The sequence below is a fragment of the Podarcis melisellensis genome (assembly GCF_964234715.1).
Source record: "Podarcis melisellensis genome assembly, chromosome: 5".
NCBI classification, from domain to species: Eukaryota; Metazoa; Chordata; class Lepidosauria; order Squamata; family Lacertidae; genus Podarcis; species Podarcis melisellensis.
In genome coordinates, this window is record NC_138537.1 from 43,983,168 (window position 1) to 43,997,499 (window position 14,332).

The window sequence follows — 14,332 nt, forward strand, 5'->3', positions numbered from 1 at the left end:
CGGATCGAAAGGTCGGCGGTTCGAATCCCTGCGGCGGGGTGCGCTCCCGCTGCTCGGTCCCAGCGCCTGCCAACCTAGCAGTTCGAAAGCACCTCCGGGTGCAAGTAGATAAATAGGGACCGCTTACCAGCGGGAAGGTAAACGGCGTTTCCGTGTGCGGCTCTGGCTCGCCAGATGCAGCTTTGTCACGCTGGCCATGTGACCCGGAAGTGTCTCCGGACAGCACTGGCCCCTGGCCTCTTAAGTGAGATGGGCGCACAACCCCAGAGTCTGGCAAGACTGGCCCGTACGGGCAGGGGTACCTTTACCTTTACCTATAATGGAAGGCACACAGGTGAGACTTATCTTCTGCCCACTAAAGCTGTAAATGTAGGCAGTTGAAGGGCTACTTTTGGCATTGGTGATGGCCTTGTTTTTGAGCTGTTCATGGAAACTAGGAGACAGCTCCGTTTTCTGCAGCTGGTGTCTCCATGCCGATCTGCTAGCTATTCCTCACCTCTACACTCTCACCTGAAGCTATGGATACAAGCTAATCTGGGTCTCAAGCAGACAATGAAGAGCATTATAGGCAGCATATAAAAGCACAGTAGGCCCTCCTCTGTCTCCCTCGGCTCTGAAGGCTGCAGCCATCTGATGCCCTGGCTTAGCAAACCTTCTTTGCTACTGTAAGACAGCCTTAGCCTTTAAATCCTATTAGAAATCTCCTTTTGAACCAGAGAGCAAAAACTGCCTGCAGCTGGATTTTTTATTTTTTTATTTTGCCCCAAGCTAAATGGACCTGGTTCTTTTGGTGATGGTAGGTGGGTCAGGAAGAGGAAATGCACTGAATCTAAGAAACTGAACTGCACAATTTTGTTGTCTCTCTGACAGGGGTAATGATGGTTCGGCTCCATCCAAGAACTAGTAGGTGCTGGAGGGAGAGACCCTATTGGAACTGGAGGTGATGTGGGCAGCCCAAGGACTCTGAGGGAGCCACCATGGGTTTCAGGCTGTTGGCTTGCCTCTTCAACCTGCCTGTTGCAGTGGTCTACGGGTCTCTGTCCCTCTTCATTTCCATTTTGCACAACGTCTTCCTCCTCTACTACGTGGACACCTTTGTTTCTGTATATAAGATTGATAAACTCTCCTTCTGGGTTGGAGAGGTGAGTTTTGAACTTTTTAACAACTTACATATCCTCCCTGGCTCGTGGCATCTTAAAGGCTAATAATAGTGTATATTTTATAGCATAGCTTTTGTGAATAAGGTTCCTAAACTGTTCATCCTCAGTTGGCAGTTGTCTCTATCTTAAACAGTGGTAAATAGTGAGATTAAATGGCAATGAAGTGCAAAAAGTACGGTGTGTGGTGGCGATTTTACGTCAAACTTAAAATCAACAAAGTGACCATTCACAAGGGCAGCATTTGATCTGGAGAGCACTGGCATAGAAAAGCTGTTGCGTATCAGTGACCACTTCCGTTATTGCTTGCAGAAGTCTTTAAACCGGACATTGTTAAGTACTAAAATAATAATTATGTCTGCAGCGGGAGGATTGGATGTTGAAGTGCTTTTAACCACAGGCTGTCTCACTGGGTATTCTCTGCTTTTCCTCCAGACTGTGTTTCTGATTTGGAACAGCCTCAACGATCCTCTCTTTGGCTGGCTGAGTGATCGGGCTTTCCTTAGCACGCAACAGTAAGTAGAGCTTTATTTATGTCCTGCATTGAATATTAAAGAGTGCTGAATTGCTATGAAGGGTCAAGGAGACCACTGAAAGAACATGTTTAATAATTAGTTTCTTTTAACAAGCATATTTCTCTGGAGGCAACTCTCACAACTTTTAACCCATTCAGTTGTACATGTGGCCCTTGTTTTGACTAGCAGTCCGGTTGCCTTTCATCTCGTCTCCCTCCCTCCTTGTCTGGTACCAATAATGAGTTATATCCTTTTCCTCTTCTTGGAAATGGTGGGTACTTGTTTTTATTTCGCTGAATGATGAATTTGCACACTGTGGTGGTGAATTATCCAGGTTTAGCTTCTTTGAGGAAGGGCCAGCATTCAGAAGGTTCCATTTTCAATCCCTGACATCTCTAGGAAGAACTGGGAGAGACCCTGGTCAGAAACCCTGGAGAGCCTTCCAGGCAGTGCAGACAGCACTGAGTTGGGTAGACCAATGGTATGAGTCAGTTTAAGGCCGTTTCCTGTGTGCACAATGGTGCAGTATGAGCATTATAAACAACAAAAGTGGGACCTACAACAGTACATTGCAGTGGAGTCTAAGCTTCCAGCCAGTCATGCTCTTTTTAAGGAACTGCTGTTTCTCTCCCCTCTTCTGGTTTTCTACAGCAGGTAGACAGTATACTGTGGCCCCTGAGCATGCTCAGTCCGTATCGAGCTGTTTTGTGTCCTCATCCCCTTAAGTTTTTTTTCATTTTTGCAAAACTTTGGATTCTTCCAAGCTTGCTGATGCCTCATTCCTGTGGGTAGATGGTACTGTTGCTATTATGAAGGTCCACACCTGAAGGATGAGTTTGTGATATATATGCATGTGTGATGACAATGTAGGGAAGATGGACCAATGCCCAGAGTGACAAAGCAAATTGGCTTGCTAGAATGGTTTTGAGAAAACCACACACACACACACACACACACACACACAGAGGTTTAATGGGTTACAAACTTTTAGACAATCGAAACAAAGCAGGAAAGAGTGCTAAACAGTGATGAAAGAGGGTAGCAGAAAGGCGAGGTGAATGGATAACACAAAAGATTGAAGAGGAGGAAAACCACTATGTAATTTTATAGTTGTGGGAGGAGGCCCATCCTATTTTCATGGGCAATGTGTTCCTTCTCTTGTAGGTCTGGAGTGGCGATTTCCACTCCGGAAGTGGTTTTGAAGAGACTCAAGGCCCTGAGCCGCAATGGCCCCCTCTTTGCTATGTCATTCCTGGCTTTCTGGATTGCCTGGGCCACCCCAGGCCTGCAGTTCCTCATCTGCCTCTGCCTGTATGACAGCTTCCTCACCATGGTGGATCTCAACCAGAACGCTTTGCTCGCTGACCTCGCCGTGTCCGCAAAGGACAGGACCGGCCTCAATTTCTACTCGTCACTCTTCAGTGCCATTGGCTCTCTCTCTGTCTTCATGTCCTATGCTGTGTGGAACAAGGAGGACTTCTTCTCCTTCCGGATATTTTGCGTGGTGCTGGCTTTTGGCTCGGCAGTTGGTTTTACCCTGGCCACATGGCTCCTGAGGCAGAGGTTTCAGACTGAGGGACACGTGAAGTGGGATGAAAACGCAGCTTTGAAAGAGTGAGTGGCGCCGGGTTGTATAATAACCATTCTCCTTTTAAATATGCTGTCCAATGAGCATAGTGTATTGCTTGTAGGCCAACAGCGGACACTTTAACACGCTGCAAGGTTCTTTGAAACAGCAGGCACAAACATTCCCAAGTTCAGGGAGAGTGATTTGTAAGTAATATGTGTGCAGTTTGGTTAAAAAACGAAGCATGCATTTGGGCTTCTTTGATTCATGGTTGATGGGAGGGCAAGGAAGCCATGCCTTCCTAGTGTGATGGAAAGCTTTTACACATTGAATTAACTACCTACATGTGACCATGGCTTCAGTACCTGGGCTAATGGGATTTTACACTTGACTCTCTGGATGTGACTAGCTGGCATAAGCAGTAGGGTCTTGCCGGCAAGTGGGTGCACAGTAGGCCTGTCTTCTGGAGTTACCTTGCTTCTTGTTCCTTTCCTCTATCAAGGTTAGGAGCAGTGCCTACTTAGTACTAGCCGTGGTCTTGTTGTCTTTTTAAAAATTGTGCTTTTAAAATCTCTCTCCCTCTGTGTGTATTTTGCAAAGTGAAGGGAAAAAAGCACTGCATATAATAGATGCTAAGGCCCAGGTGGTCTACAGTATCTCATGTGATTAAATATATTTAGTGATAGCTGAGTGCCAGTCTTTGCCCTTGCTCTGCCTGCCTTTCTATGAAAGTGTTAGCTTCAGTATTCTGAGATGCAGAAGGATGAAAGAAGATATTAGTATCCACAGTGTGTATAGATCTCACCACTGAATGTCCAATGCTGGTAGCAAAAAACTGGGGCAAAATACTGTATTGAACAGTCTGTCGAAATGATTTTCCAAATGTTTCTCTGTTAAAAAAAATATGGTTCTGGCCTTCTGTGCTGGAGTTAATTCAGTGATACTAGTTAACCCCAAGTAGTTTTATCCTAATCAATTTTTAATCAAGCATAAATTGTATTTTTATTGCCTTTTGATTTTGTAAACTAGTTCAAAACATATTCTATGAAAAAGACAAAAGGCAGACTTCTCTGGTAAGAACATTAAGAACACAGTGTGATGGTTGTTATTGTTACAGAATCTAAATTGGCTGCGCAATAACATATTGAGTCATTTGCATTCTGCCATTTCAAGAAGCTCATTTGTTGACTGCCTTGGGACTATCCTGTATAATCTTTTCAAAAGCTCTGTAAGACTGCAAAAGTGACATGCTCAACCAGGTGAAGTCTGTGACCGAATACAAATTTGAACTTGGCACCTTACCCATCACTTCATACTGACTGAAATGTGTCCATTTCTTCCTCCAGACTGTATATTGACCATCCATCTGTGCAACAAGAGAAGAGAATCACTCTGGCTGAGTACCTCAAGCAGCTCTCCCGACACCGCAACTTTCTCTGGTTTGTCTCTATGAACCTGATCCAGGTAGGTGTAGCATGGGCTCACCTATCAGAGTCCAGGTGACCGCCCGCATGACAGAATAAATCTGTCTTGCTCCTGAGGCCAACCTCCTGCCTATTGGAGCCGATAAATATTTGGCAAGATGTGGATTAGAATGTGACACTGATCTGGATTTTTGTAGAATGAATTTCACAGGTCAATCTGCAGCTTATGCACAGGACATGAAGCTTTATCAAAATAGCCTTTGATTTCCTGCACAGGCTCAAAGAAGGGCTTGCATGATGCATGTTTGTGATAAGAATCTGTGTTCTCAGGAAAATCCTTCCCTTTCCCACAGCAAATCAAGGCCTTCTGTTTGAGGAACAGAGCTGGAGCCAGCCTTTCAATGCCTATAGCACAGGGGCAAACAAAGGCTCTCTCTTCACCCCTCATCACTGTCGCTTGGTTGCATGAGGACAGTCCAGAAGGCTATTGGCATCAGCCCTCCTCTTGCCTCCAGGCAGATGCTGATATAGATACAGCCATCCTATGGTGTGGCACAAATGGGATGAGGGGAAATCAGCTGCTTCTGCACCTTAAATGATTGGAGCACAGCCTTTCCGGGTAATTTTGAGAGAGTGTGATGTCAAAGCAGAGCCCACGAGAGAGCATTTTCCTCCCCCGCCCCCACTGCCTCCCTGTGTCATAGTTATTCTCTTCCTGTGCTCCTCCTAGAGATTGTTGTGCACTCTGAGCGTCTTGGCACAACACCTCCATTTACCTCCCCACATGGCATGTTTGTGTGTGGTTGGAATGAAGATTCCTGTTTTATGGTTTGATACATTACGTACTCTTCTCATTGCCATTTTTAGAGCTCTGACAAATGTCGTCTTTTGCAGGTTTTTCACTGCCACTTTAACAGCAACTTCTTTCCCCTCTTCCTGGAGCACCTGCTGTCTGATCGTATCTCACTCTCCATGGGATCATTTCTGCTTGGTGAGTCCAAGGTTGCGCATAGGAGGGAATGGAGGCTTGATTTCTAGAAATGGACTAGAGAGATCTGCCTAGAAACTGGTGGGGATTTGAATGGGGAGGATTTATCCAAATTCAGATAAATGCAGCTTCTGTGAAAGAAGGATGAAAACTTGTTGCTGGATCTGCCTCTAGTGTGTTGGTTAGAGAAATCTTAAGCAATGCTAACCAGGATTATTTTACTCCTTGTGTGAGACTAGATCAGCCTTGGCTAACCTGGTACTCTCCAGATGTTTTGAACTACAGCTGGGAGTTGCAGTCCAAAGAATGAGGGCACAAAGTTTTTGAAGGCTGGGCTAGACAGATGGTCTCAAATGAAATTTTATTGTTTCCAACAGAATGCAAGTTTGTTTATTGCTGGTTGCCTGCATTGATACTTCGTTTGTTCCTTGTGACAATAATGAGCCATAGCTGAATGCTTGCTTTCTTTGAACCCATTTGGTTTTTCTCCTTAGGAGTTTCCTACGTGGCTCCTCATCTCAACAACCTCTACTTCCTGTCTCTCTGCCAGAGGTGGGGGGTATATGCAGTGGTGCGAGGGCTCTTCTTCCTGAAGCTGTTGCTCGGTGTGATTATGCTCCTTGCTGGACCAGATTGGATCTACCTGCTCTGCTTCTTCATAGCCAGGTACCCCACTCTCCTGCTAAGGCCCTGGGGAACTGGCCTGGGTATGAACAACAGGCCATGTCCATGGCATTGGGGTAGTTGATTAAGCATGTATTATGAGTCATAGAGCCAAAGCTAGACTCTAGACAGGAGTAGCCAATACCCTCCAGATGTTCTTGGTCCACATCTCCCATCAGACCCAACCATAAAGGCCCAACGGTCAGGGATGGTGAGAATTGTCATTTTTGGAACATGCTTTTGTGTGTTCTGTACTCCACCTTGATAGCTTTCTACTATGAAACTATCTAAATAAAGATTTAAAAAAATTATAGCCCATCAACATCTAGGGCTGGGTTTCACATTCGCTGCTCCTGCTGAACTGTAAATTCTTGGCCATGTGCTCAGCTGTTTATATCTGCTGAGAATATGTCTATTCTCAGGATCATCCAGAGAGGCAACAGGTGAGTCCTTTATCTTCAGACGGGGTGAGGTGTTAGTTATATGCATGGGCACATGGGAATTAAGATCCTTAAAAACTCAATGTTTGTTGGTTTTTGAATAAAAATCCAGCTTTCGTAAATTTGGGGGATGGACTTTTAAAAAATGTGCTAATCTAGCTAAGGGTTGCTTGTGGTGAAAACCCATGTGATCCAAGGCAGGACCTTTTTCCATTTGTTTTGTACTACCTCCTTGTAGGTCATACCCCCAAGTATGTAAATAGTAAGTTTTTCTGGTTCTTCTGTATATATTTTGTTTATCTGCAACCCTTTCAGGGTCCACAGTGCCCATGTCTGCTGTTAACCTTCCTGTTCTTCTCTTCTCCCCAGCAACCGCGTGTTCACGGAAGGGACCTGTAAGCTGCTGAACTTGGTGGTCACCGACCTGGTAGATGAAGACTTGGTGCTGAATCGAAGGCAGCAGGCTGCCTCGGCCCTCTTGTTTGGCATGGTTGCCTTGGTAACCAAACCAGGCCAGACCTTTGCCCCCTTGATTGGCACCTGGCTCCTGTGTGCTTATACAGGTAGGTGATGGGCTGGGCACATGGCTGAGCAGTGGAATGGGAATTGAGATGACAACAATTGATGGTTTCTCTGACCTCAGAGTGGAGGATAATTGTTAATAATATAGGGGAGGATATTCATTTGGGACTCCCCACCCCCGCAGGATATTTAATGGGTGTAGCTTGTACAATCTGTACACCATCCTGACATGTTGTGTCCCTGCTCAGGACACACTGTTCAAGGGTTCAGTTGCTGGAACATGAACATATCATTAAGGAAGACTGTCTCTCCACGGTGGAATGTTCAGTATTTTCTCTGTCTCTAGAGGAGCGCCTAGTGAGCTTGCTACTTGAAGCTGCAGGCTAGGGTGCTTAGTTGTGCACAGATCCTAGTTCCTCAGTACATAAAAAGAGCCAAAGGCCCATCTAGTCCAGCTTTCTGCTCTCTCAGTGGCCAGCCAGATGCCCGTGGGAAGCCTGCAAGCAGGACCTGAGCACAGCAGTGCTCTTCCCGGTTGTGATTCCCAGCATCTGGCCCTCACTCGAACATAACCATCATGGCTAGCAGCTATTGATCTAATTCTCTTTTAAAGCCATTGAAGTTGGTGGCCATCATTGTCTCCTGCGGGAGCAAATCCTACATTTTGACTGTGAAGAGGTATTTCCTTGTCTGTCCTGAATCTTCCAATATTTAGCTCCGTTGGACGGCCCAGAGTTCAAGTAACAGGTGGGAGAAAAACCTTTCTGTGTCCACTTTCTCCACACCATGCCTCCTTTTCACATAGAATTGTAGAGTTGGAAGGCACCACAAAAGTCATTTAGTCCAACCCTTCAGTGCGGGAATCATTTGCCCAACGTGGAGCGCGAACCATGACCCTCAGGTTCAGAGTCTCATGCTCTACCTCTACCATGTCCCCTCTTACTCTGCAGGCACCTCTATCATGTCCCCTCTTACTCCCTTTTCTCTAAATTAAAAAGCCACAAACATTGCAACTTTTCCTCATAGGGGAGTTGCCCCATTCCCCTGATGGTTGGCTGCCTTTTTCGGAACCTTTTCTAGGTGCCTTTTGACTACAGTTTCAAGGGAAAGGATGGTGGGGTGGGATGGGATGGGATGGGATTTCCACCTCATGTTTCAAGGATTGAGCACTCCCTCCAAGCAAACTCTCCTAAGCAGCCAAGAAAACGTCGTTCTTGGGGAAAGGTGCTGCCTTCTCCCTTTAACAAGGAAAGTTCACAAAGATTGCTGCTTCCAGGGAATGGAAAGGAGGCACCTGGATTTGTGGCTAGCATAATAGAGGGAAGAAATGAAGAAGAGGTTTCAATAGAAATCACAGTGTCTCTTTTGCATGATCAACAGCTAGATTGAAACTGGACACTCTCAACACTCATAATGTCAACAAGTCCACATTCAGCTGACTCAGCAATTTATGTTCCAGGTTACGACATTTTCCAGCGGGATGCCCTGAGCAATATCGTGAGTGCCCAGCCCAAGTTGGCTTCCAACACAGCCTGGGAACCGACGCTGCGCCAGGGCTGCTTCTACCTCCTTGTTTTTGTCCCCATCACATGTGCATTGCTGCAGCTCCTCAGCTGGTCACAATTCACCCTGCATGGGAGGCACCTCCAGAGAGTGAAAGCTCAGCGCCAGACTTTCACGGAAAGTCAGTCCCAAGAAATCAAGACCATTTAATTTTCCCGTGTATCAGCAGAAAATGTCTCTGATCGTTCTGGACTTCTGCAGAATCAATTCAACAAGGCGTGGGTAGAAGAAAAAGGGCAACTGATACTCTTCTTGGTTAAAGTTGGTGAGTGGAAGCTTTTGAGTTGGCGCTGCCGTTACCTGCTTTTCAGCGTCACTTAAAAATGCACCTCCTTACGCAAACTTTTGGAGGAAATTGATTCACCAAGGCCACATGTAATTGATGAAGGTCACAGGCAGTATTGATATGGTTTGGTTTCTAGTTACTAATGGTTTGGTTCTTTTTTTTTTTCTTGCTCAATTTTCTTTATATAAATATACAAAAGTTAAACACTCTTCCTTGCTTTTGGCAGGTCCATGCCTCTTTCTCCGGCACACGGCAGCAGATACAGATGTTGCCCTCTCTGATCTCCCAAATCCTCCTTGGCTTGCAGCTCCAATATTCTCTGGCTTTGGCTCTTGCTGGTCTTTTGCAGCAGCTACAACTGCTCCACCAGCTGCTTCTCCCTCTCATGGCTCTCTTGGAGCTTCTGGGCCGAGGTCTTGGCCTCCTCACGCAGCTGCCAGTTGAGGGCCCTGACATTCCTTAGCTCCTCGTCTAGGTTGTCCTCCCTCTTGTGGCTGGCCAGGTCCGCATCTGCTCACTCAGCTTATTGTTGACTCCCTCCATCTTGTTCTCCTTCTCTTGGAGCTCCTGGGCCAAGGCCTTGTCCTTGTCCTTCAGCAGCTTCAGCTCCTCCCCCTCCTGTCTGTCTATGTTTTGTTGCTCCTTTTCAATAGTTAGGCACTGGTTCTGCTCCTTATAATTTTGTACTTGGGCCTTAGGGTCCCTGGAGGCCCGCTTCTTCTCACCCCCGCCAGCACCAGCAGGAGCAGCAGCTGACTTAGGGGCTGCCGCAGCTGCCGTCCCACGGGATCCTTTGTCATTGACAACTCTGATTCCCTTATTTTGCTGTATTTGTTCTAAATTTTAAAACACAGTATCATAGGCAGTAACCAAGTCCAGCAAAGTTTCTGGTTTGCAGCTAAAGCACTTCCATAGTCTTTCAGCCTGTATGGCTGATAGTCCTTTTTGACCAAAGCTTCGTAATAAGCCGTATTTTTTGCTCCATAAGACGCACCTAACCAAAAGACGCACCTAGTTTTTAGAGGAGGAAAACAAGAAAAAAATATTCTGAATGAAACAGTGGATGTATGATTTTTGTGGTTCATGCAGTGGCCACAGACATGATATGTGATCTGATGGTGAATTTGGGGTGACCCAATGCAAAAATCCTGAGGATCCTTGTGGATCCGTGCTTTGCAACCACATTTTTGTGCCATTGTGGCCCCACGAAACAGTGGATGCATGTTTTTTTTGGTGCAGGCTATAGCCATGGACATGCTATGTGATTTGATGATTTGATGGTGAATTTGGGGTGACCCAATGCAAAAATCCTGAGGATCCATGCTTTTAGCTCTCCCATTCCAAGCAGCCTCCTTTATCGCTAGAGTCCCTTATCTGCCTCCTGATTGCTTGCCAATCAGTTGCTCAGCGGCTTCGTTTCAACACCCCCTTCCCTCTTGTTTGCCTTAGCGTCTTTTCCTTAGCTGGAGCAGTTTTTTGCTCCTCCTTTTCTTCTAATTTCTCTCCTCATTGCTTGTTTTAGTATTCCTGTCTCCTCTCCTTGCAAGTTCGCTGTCTTTACCTCCCCCCTTTACCTGCACCCTATCTCCCTCCCGATCGCTTGCCGATCAACTGCTCAGCGGTTTCAACACCCCCTTTCAACACTTTTCAACACAATCTGCTTTTCGCCCCTGGGCAATTCGGCTCCAGGGACCACGCATTCGCTCCATAAGATGCACAGACATTTCCTCTTACTTTTTAGGAGAAAAAAAGTGTGTCTTATGGAGCAAAAAATAAGGCGCCTCCTGAAGTGTCCCCCGCCCCCAAGGCAGGACTGTGTAGGATCCACCTTGAAGAGGTCATGAGAGTGTTAAAAGCTTGCATCTGCTATCTTCAGCCAAAGTTGGTCCAGAAAAAGTCATCACCTTGCCTTAAAAAAGAAAATTCTTAATATTGACTTGCTGATCATGTTTATTTTTATTCATTCCAGAGGAAGTCACTGGGAAGCTAAGTAGTCAGTTAAAGATGCTGTATATTACTAACAAGTTGATGGGGAAACATTGAGTAAACTAGGAGTATCCTGGTACTTGTATCCTAACCTCTTGGGAACTGCATACATAGAGCCTTGGCTCTGATTTGGGTGCTAGATAGTAGGGTTGATACTTTCATCCTTCCCCTCTGCACTGGATTTGATTGTTTGGCATACCTCGCTCCTTGCACCCATCCTATCAGGGCATAGTTTAACTGTGAAAGCCAGAATCTCTTCAAAATGTGACTTGATTCCTTCCAGAAGACATCTGGGTACTCCACTTATAGTTCATGCTCACTCTGTGGGGAAACAGCACTCTTCCTTCTCGGAATTTATCCTTTTCAAGAAAACAAGTGACCTGTTCTTACTCTATCGCAGCCATGGCAGGATTTGTGCTGATAGCGGGGGGGGGGGGTCTGTGAGGTGGATGCTGTGTCACCAGAAGCTTGGAGGTATACCTGACCACCAAGTTTTGACGTCACAATGGGATCAACCTTGAATGAAGCTGTTCCAAGCTGTTTTAGAATGAATTTCTAAAATTCCCCCAAGTCCTGTCCCCCTGGTCAGCATGGCCTGTGGTCAGGGATGATGGGAGCTGTGGTCAAGCACCATCTGGGGGGAGGACACAATTTCCCCATCCCTTCGCTTGGATGAAAGACCAGCCTCCTTTGTCAGGAGATACTCATCCTAGTTTTTCTGTGGGACCAGATATTTTTTAAAATTGTCGCTATTATACTTACCAGCACAGGAATCTCCAAGGGCAACTTGAGGCTTATACTTGAGGTACTAGTTATTGTCATCCCTTTCCTCCTCATGAGCAAAGCAATTTGGAGTTACGCTAGTCCCTACAGAATTGACTTAAGTGGACAAGACCTTGGAGAGTGGTACTATGCACGTCGCTGAGGGGGCGAAATGCCGCCTTTTCTGAAGAAATGTCCTGCCCTGGAGGAGAGTTGACAGTTGCAAAACCAAGCTTGGCTGCAGAGTATCAGTCACAGGAAGTGGCCCATCACCTAATGACAAAAAGATTTACTAGATTATGGCCAAGACAGGGAGGAGAGACTTCCTGAGTTATTCCCTCAGGCTCCTAGAGGTAGCAAGTACCTCACTCCTCATATTGCCTCTACAACCTAGGAAGGGCAAGCAGAATTTCCTCAGGACTGTTCTGCTCTTTCCACAACTCTCTTTTTCTGATGACTCACTTCTGAGGGAAGCTAGGGGAATGCCAGGTTTCCCTGAAGTTATTCCAGAGCTGAATCTTCTTGGGTCTCTGAGGGATTGAGAATCACATCCTGCCTTCATCAAGCAGTGAAGGAGGAAGGCAGCTGGCTGTGTGAATCAGGGTTCAAGGTCTCTGACCCCCGAGTTCAATAGCTGCCTTCACTGGAATATCCCTCTGCTCTTGGTCCGAGACCCTTCTGGCCGCCTTTGTAGAAAACGGAAGAATCCAATCTCCTTGGGACCAAATTGCATCCTTCTCTTTGTGTGCCAAAGCAGGTGGCACTTGGAGGGGGTGGGGAAGCGTTCTCAAGTTTCTACAGGCAATAGCTCAGCCAGCCACCGTAATTGCCATTTCCCCTCTCAATTTGTGAGAGCAATGATGATGAGAAAATGTTTACAGTATCACTTTTGTATCACTCGATGGCTACATTCTAATTTATTTCTCTAATTTAACAAGCCAAGTGCGTCTAAACTTATTTCATTAAAGTGTCTTTCTTTTTAAAGCTATTTTTGTAGTGTGGTGTTTTGGGAATATACATGGTAATCAAGATGGAGGGCTCTTTTAAAGAGCCGGTGTGAAAAGTTGATCCCCTTGCCAAGCCAAAAATTCTCATGCCTTCAACTATACCACTGAGCACAGCTTGTAGGATGTCCTTACCAGCTTGTAGAGCATCCTTGTTCCTGCAAGCACCTGCTTTTTATTTATTTATTGTGTTTCTATCCCACCTCCAAGAATGCCTCGTTTGGTTGGAAAGCCATTTTCACGGCTGGAATGCCCTTTGCTATACAAGAGAGAATCACACCAATTGCTCTGGCATGAGGCCTCTTGAAACCTGACCCTGAGATAATAGAACCTTTGAGCTGAAAAAAAGATTCTCCATCCCAGGCAGATGGTGACCAAGTGTGCGGAGAAGATGGGATGTTACATACAGGTCTGTTCTCTGCACAAGTACAAAATCCATGCTAGAATGGAGAATTACAAGAGGAAAACTTGTTGGCTTATTCCTTGCATTTGCTGTTTGAACTAGCACTCTAAGCCAAACTGCCCTTTTTAGTCCTGGAGCTCTACTACTAATTTATTCTACATTAAGCCCATAAGTAAAGGTTCTAGTGTAAAGGAGAAGTAATTAGCTGAAGAATTAGGGAACTTCTGTTCTGAACAAATAGGTAAGCTAAATGTTGGCACCTCTTGTAAGGAGCATCTTCACGACCTTGCTCTTGAGTAAGCTGTCATAGCTGTAAGGAGAATGGCACTTGCTCATATTCCAGATCTTTTACGACCCCATTAAGCAGACTACACATTGTATATTAATAACTTTATTTAAGTACATTGGGCAGCACCCAGCAGTGGTTCACACATCTGTGCAAAGTACAGTGTCAGCCTGATAGAACCAATGCTAGATTGTAGGAAGCACCTGTCAGTTTGTTCATTGTGTAACATTGCTGCTTCAGATAACTGATGCGGAAAAACAAGGAAAAAACACAAAGGACCAGAGAGGAGGGGGCTAATGACCCACAGGGTTCCTTCCAACTCTACAGTTCTAGGATTCTCTCTCCTCCCCTATGTATTGCCTGAAACAGACTATGACACTAACCTAGGTGTTGCTCTGTCATGTCTACCAGTAGAAGCTGACATGCACTGGCTGTCATTGTTACTGTTTCCCTAGATTTGAAATTAGACATTTCATTAACACAAAACATGTTTTCAAACAGTTATTTTTGGGGGGGGGGTTAAAGTTCTACTCCTGGTGGAAACTGTGAGAATCAAGGCCTTTATAGAAGAGCCTGAACTGAGTATGCAGGTATTTTAGACATCAGGCAGGTCAAACACAATGACATTCTTCTAGTATAAGGCAAGAAATATGGGCCCTTCTCTTTTACCTATGGCAGAAGATCGTAAGATCTGTAGACCCTCCCATAAACATCTCGGGCTACCCTAATGGATGTACATCTTGCCAGTGGAGATGCTAATAGTCAG

General features: G+C 45.6%; 1 protein-coding gene across 4 annotated transcripts in view; it reads left to right on the top strand.

Moving 5' to 3' along the window:
• The window catches only part of MFSD13A (major facilitator superfamily domain containing 13A), a 16,010-nt gene extending 3,149 nt beyond the window's left edge, over nt 1-12,861 (top strand). For all 4 annotated transcript variants that reach the window (XM_081912317.1, XM_081912316.1, XM_081912315.1 and 1 more), the window contains exons 3-10: nt 871-1,142; nt 1,593-1,672; nt 2,837-3,286; nt 4,586-4,703; nt 5,558-5,654; nt 6,146-6,317; nt 7,124-7,317; nt 8,736-12,861. In XM_081912317.1, the coding sequence (XP_081768443.1) occupies nt 978-1,142; nt 1,593-1,672; nt 2,837-3,286; nt 4,586-4,703; nt 5,558-5,654; nt 6,146-6,317; nt 7,124-7,317; nt 8,736-8,989 (1,530 nt within the window). In that variant the 5' untranslated portion in view covers nt 871-977 and the 3' untranslated portion in view covers nt 8,990-12,861. The remainder of the gene's footprint in view (nt 1-870; nt 1,143-1,592; nt 1,673-2,836; nt 3,287-4,585; nt 4,704-5,557; nt 5,655-6,145; nt 6,318-7,123; nt 7,318-8,735) is intronic.
• Nucleotides 12,862-14,332: the final 1,471 nt, after the last annotated feature.